We start from the raw sequence: 1,514 nt of genomic DNA, 5'->3' as shown, positions 1-1,514 counted from the left end.
TCCTGGCAGGGACCAATGCAGACATGTTCCTGTTTTTAGTTTTCTACATTCGCCTTAGAATCTAGCTGTTTTTTGTTACATTTTTGCCATCCTATTTGTTAAAAAAAACAAAAAACTGTAGTATGACTTTTTATAACTGTTTATTGTTGTCACTTTGTCTACTGTTGTCATAATTCTTTGTTGAAATCAGGTCTCTCTTGTAAGTGAGTCCTCGAGGCTCAATGGGATTTACCTGTCTAAATAAAGGTTGAATGAATGTTTTTAAATCATCACTTGAGATGCAGTGGGCCCTGTTTTAGCCACAGTTTATCATGAAACTGTTATAAATTGTAGATGGAGGGTTCAAAGGAAAAATAACAACTGGTTGCTAAACGAGTTGTGATCATGTATTTGTTATTTACATGTTTTTACATACTAAAGGTTCAGAAACAATTTGTCAAATGAAGTATGTTATATCTTACCTAAAACAGATCGCACTCCATTAGTGATTGTCCTGTTTGAGGTCAACATTTTGGCTTTCATTGCAAGTGCAATAAAACAATAAAGTTTGTTTTTTTAATTTGCGTCCTGATGCATGCTCAATCATCATCGTCATCAACAACTTTATTTATAAAGCACTTTAACACCAGCCACAGCCGAAACAATGTGCTAAACATCAGTAATAAATAATATAAAAGGTATAGCTCAATAATCCAAGTAGATAAATCTAACAAGATGGAGTCAGGTCCACTGGATGAATATTTTTTGTTGAAACGTTTCGTCTTTTATCCAAATGCTTCTTCAGTCTGAGGAGCTGCAACAAACTCAAGGGCCCTGCATCCTCCATCCGAAGCGTTGAAAGCGGCTCTCGTTGTAGTTATGTAATGAAAATTGCGTCATTGTGTCTCAGAGCAGCTTTGCCCGCCCCTTCTCGACATAAGGCCTTGGTCAAACTTTTTCTCACATGCATATGCACCAAGTGTTGTGTGATTGGTCAGAAGTTTGTGGGCTTATCCATCAATGCGGAAATGTGCTCTAACATTCAGCTGTATGACTCTTCACACACACCAAATTAATCAAATGGACAAAAGCTCCTGGATGGAGATCGTGCTGACATTGTGTACCGAGGAGTCTGTCTGCTAAAAAGTGTGGCGCTTTCTTGATGATAGATTTGTAGCCGAACATCAGATGCAGGGACAGAGTGGAGACTTTGGTGGGAAGAAAACCTTGCAGTAATGTATACTGCAATGAGAGGAGTTTCCAAGGAGCTCTGCGTCTCGTGGACTATGAAAGGTGTGTGTGACAACAAACGTCCCACAACCACGTGACTGCACGTCGACTTCAGATGGAGGATGCCGGGCCCTTAAATTTTATAAGCAGCACCTTCTCATAGTGGATCAACCAGTCTGCTGGCAACAGCCAAAACTAGTCGTTCATGCAAAAGGAGGACCATCAGCCTAACAATAGATCGTTAGTGCTCTGATGGCCGCTTGCTTTTCAAAAATGGCTTCCTTTACTCCTATCTTGAACAAACA

The 1,514-nt window shown here is 39.8% G+C and overlaps 1 protein-coding gene across 1 annotated transcript in view; it reads left to right on the top strand.

The window, feature by feature from the left end:
• The window catches only part of gucy1a2 (guanylate cyclase 1, soluble, alpha 2), a 58,578-nt gene that overhangs the window by 53,559 nt on the left and 3,505 nt on the right, over nucleotides 1-1,514 (top strand). The window contains exon 8 of the mRNA XM_037677372.1: nucleotides 279-283. Coding sequence (XP_037533300.1) covers nucleotides 279-283 — 5 coding nt within the window. The remainder of the gene's footprint in view (nucleotides 1-278; nucleotides 284-1,514) is intronic.

This window comes from Nematolebias whitei, chromosome 6, assembly GCF_014905685.2.
Source record: "Nematolebias whitei isolate Nwh7 chromosome 6, NemWhi1, whole genome shotgun sequence".
Lineage (NCBI taxonomy): Eukaryota > Metazoa > Chordata > Actinopteri > Cyprinodontiformes > Rivulidae > Nematolebias > Nematolebias whitei.
The sequence above is the reverse complement of the archived record's forward strand: the minus strand, read 5'-3'. Positions and strand labels throughout refer to the sequence as shown.